Genomic DNA, 935 nt, shown 5'->3' with positions numbered 1-935 from the left:
AGAGTCAACACAACTTTCACATCACATTCATCTCAGCACAGAAATAAAACATGGAGTCTGACCTCAGAGTCTCCAGTCGACAGTCTGGACTCTCCAGAAAACCACACAGACCCTTCACTCCTGAATCCTGCAGGTTGTTGTAGCTCAGGTCCAGTTCTCTCAGGTGGGAGGGGTTGGACTTCAGAGCTGAGGCCAGAGAAGAACAGCTGATCTCTGACAAACTGCAGCTCCTCAATCTGAATAAAGAATAAAAGTAGATAAAATGATTGATAATGGATCAGATATGTCCTAATCAATGATCTCTGTCTAAAATGAGCAGAGGGACTTTGTCCTTCTGTTATTGTGGATCATCATCATGTCAGCCTTCTACACACATCATCCACATGTCAGCACAACATTCATACACCTCTTCATGTCAACACAGATTCATCAGCTGCTGCTGACCTCAGAACAGTCTGTCAATACAGAATCAATATCTGATCAGACATGTTGGACAAACAAGAACACACACAAACTGAAGAATCATTCTCAGTCTGAGAGAAGAACAACTGGAAACATGAGACAACAAATATTTAAAATGTCGTTCATTCATTGAATCAAAGTGAATGATTCAAGTTCTGTGTGAAGATAAATCAGCTTCAGTTGTGGGATAAAGATATAAGATCTACAACAGTAACAGTCAGTGAACTGACCTCAGAGTCTCCAGTCGACAGTCTGGACTCTCCAGAAAACCACACAGACCCTTCACTCCTGAATCCTGCAGGTCGTTGAAGTTCAGGTCCAGTTCTCTCAGGTGGGAGGGGTTGGACTTCAGAGCTGAGGCCAGAGAAGAACAGCTGATCTCTGACAAACTGCAGTTCCACAATCTGAATAAAGAATAAAAGAAGTAGATTAAATGATTGATAATGGATCAGATATGTCCTAATCAATGATCT

General features: G+C 41.8%; 1 protein-coding gene across 13 annotated transcripts in view; it reads right to left on the bottom strand.

Moving 5' to 3' along the window:
• Positions 1 to 9: 9 nt before the first annotated feature.
• LOC111647379 (protein NLRC3-like) overlaps positions 10 to 935 on the bottom strand; it is a 99,936-nt gene continuing 99,010 nt past the window's right edge. For 10 of the 13 annotated variants that reach the window (XM_087171352.1, XM_087171356.1, XM_087171364.1 and 7 more), the window contains 2 exons: positions 693 to 866; positions 10 to 236 (listed from right to left, as the gene is read on the bottom strand). In XM_087171352.1, coding sequence (XP_087027478.1) covers positions 17 to 236; positions 693 to 866 — 394 coding nt within the window. In that variant the 3' untranslated portion in view covers positions 10 to 16. Of the gene's footprint in view, positions 237 to 679; positions 867 to 935 lie in introns of those variants that run through there. The other 3 variants (XM_087171357.1, XM_087171361.1, XM_087171358.1) reach the window with 2 other exon arrangements.

This window comes from Seriola lalandi, unplaced genomic scaffold (assembly GCF_002814215.2).
Source record: "Seriola lalandi dorsalis isolate HSWRI2012SDOR001 ecotype SW California unplaced genomic scaffold, Sedor1 jcf7180002054987, whole genome shotgun sequence".
In the NCBI taxonomy this organism is placed as follows: Eukaryota; Metazoa; Chordata; class Actinopteri; order Carangiformes; family Carangidae; genus Seriola; species Seriola lalandi.
Note: the sequence above shows the minus strand (reverse complement) of the source record. Positions and strands in the feature narration are given on the sequence as shown.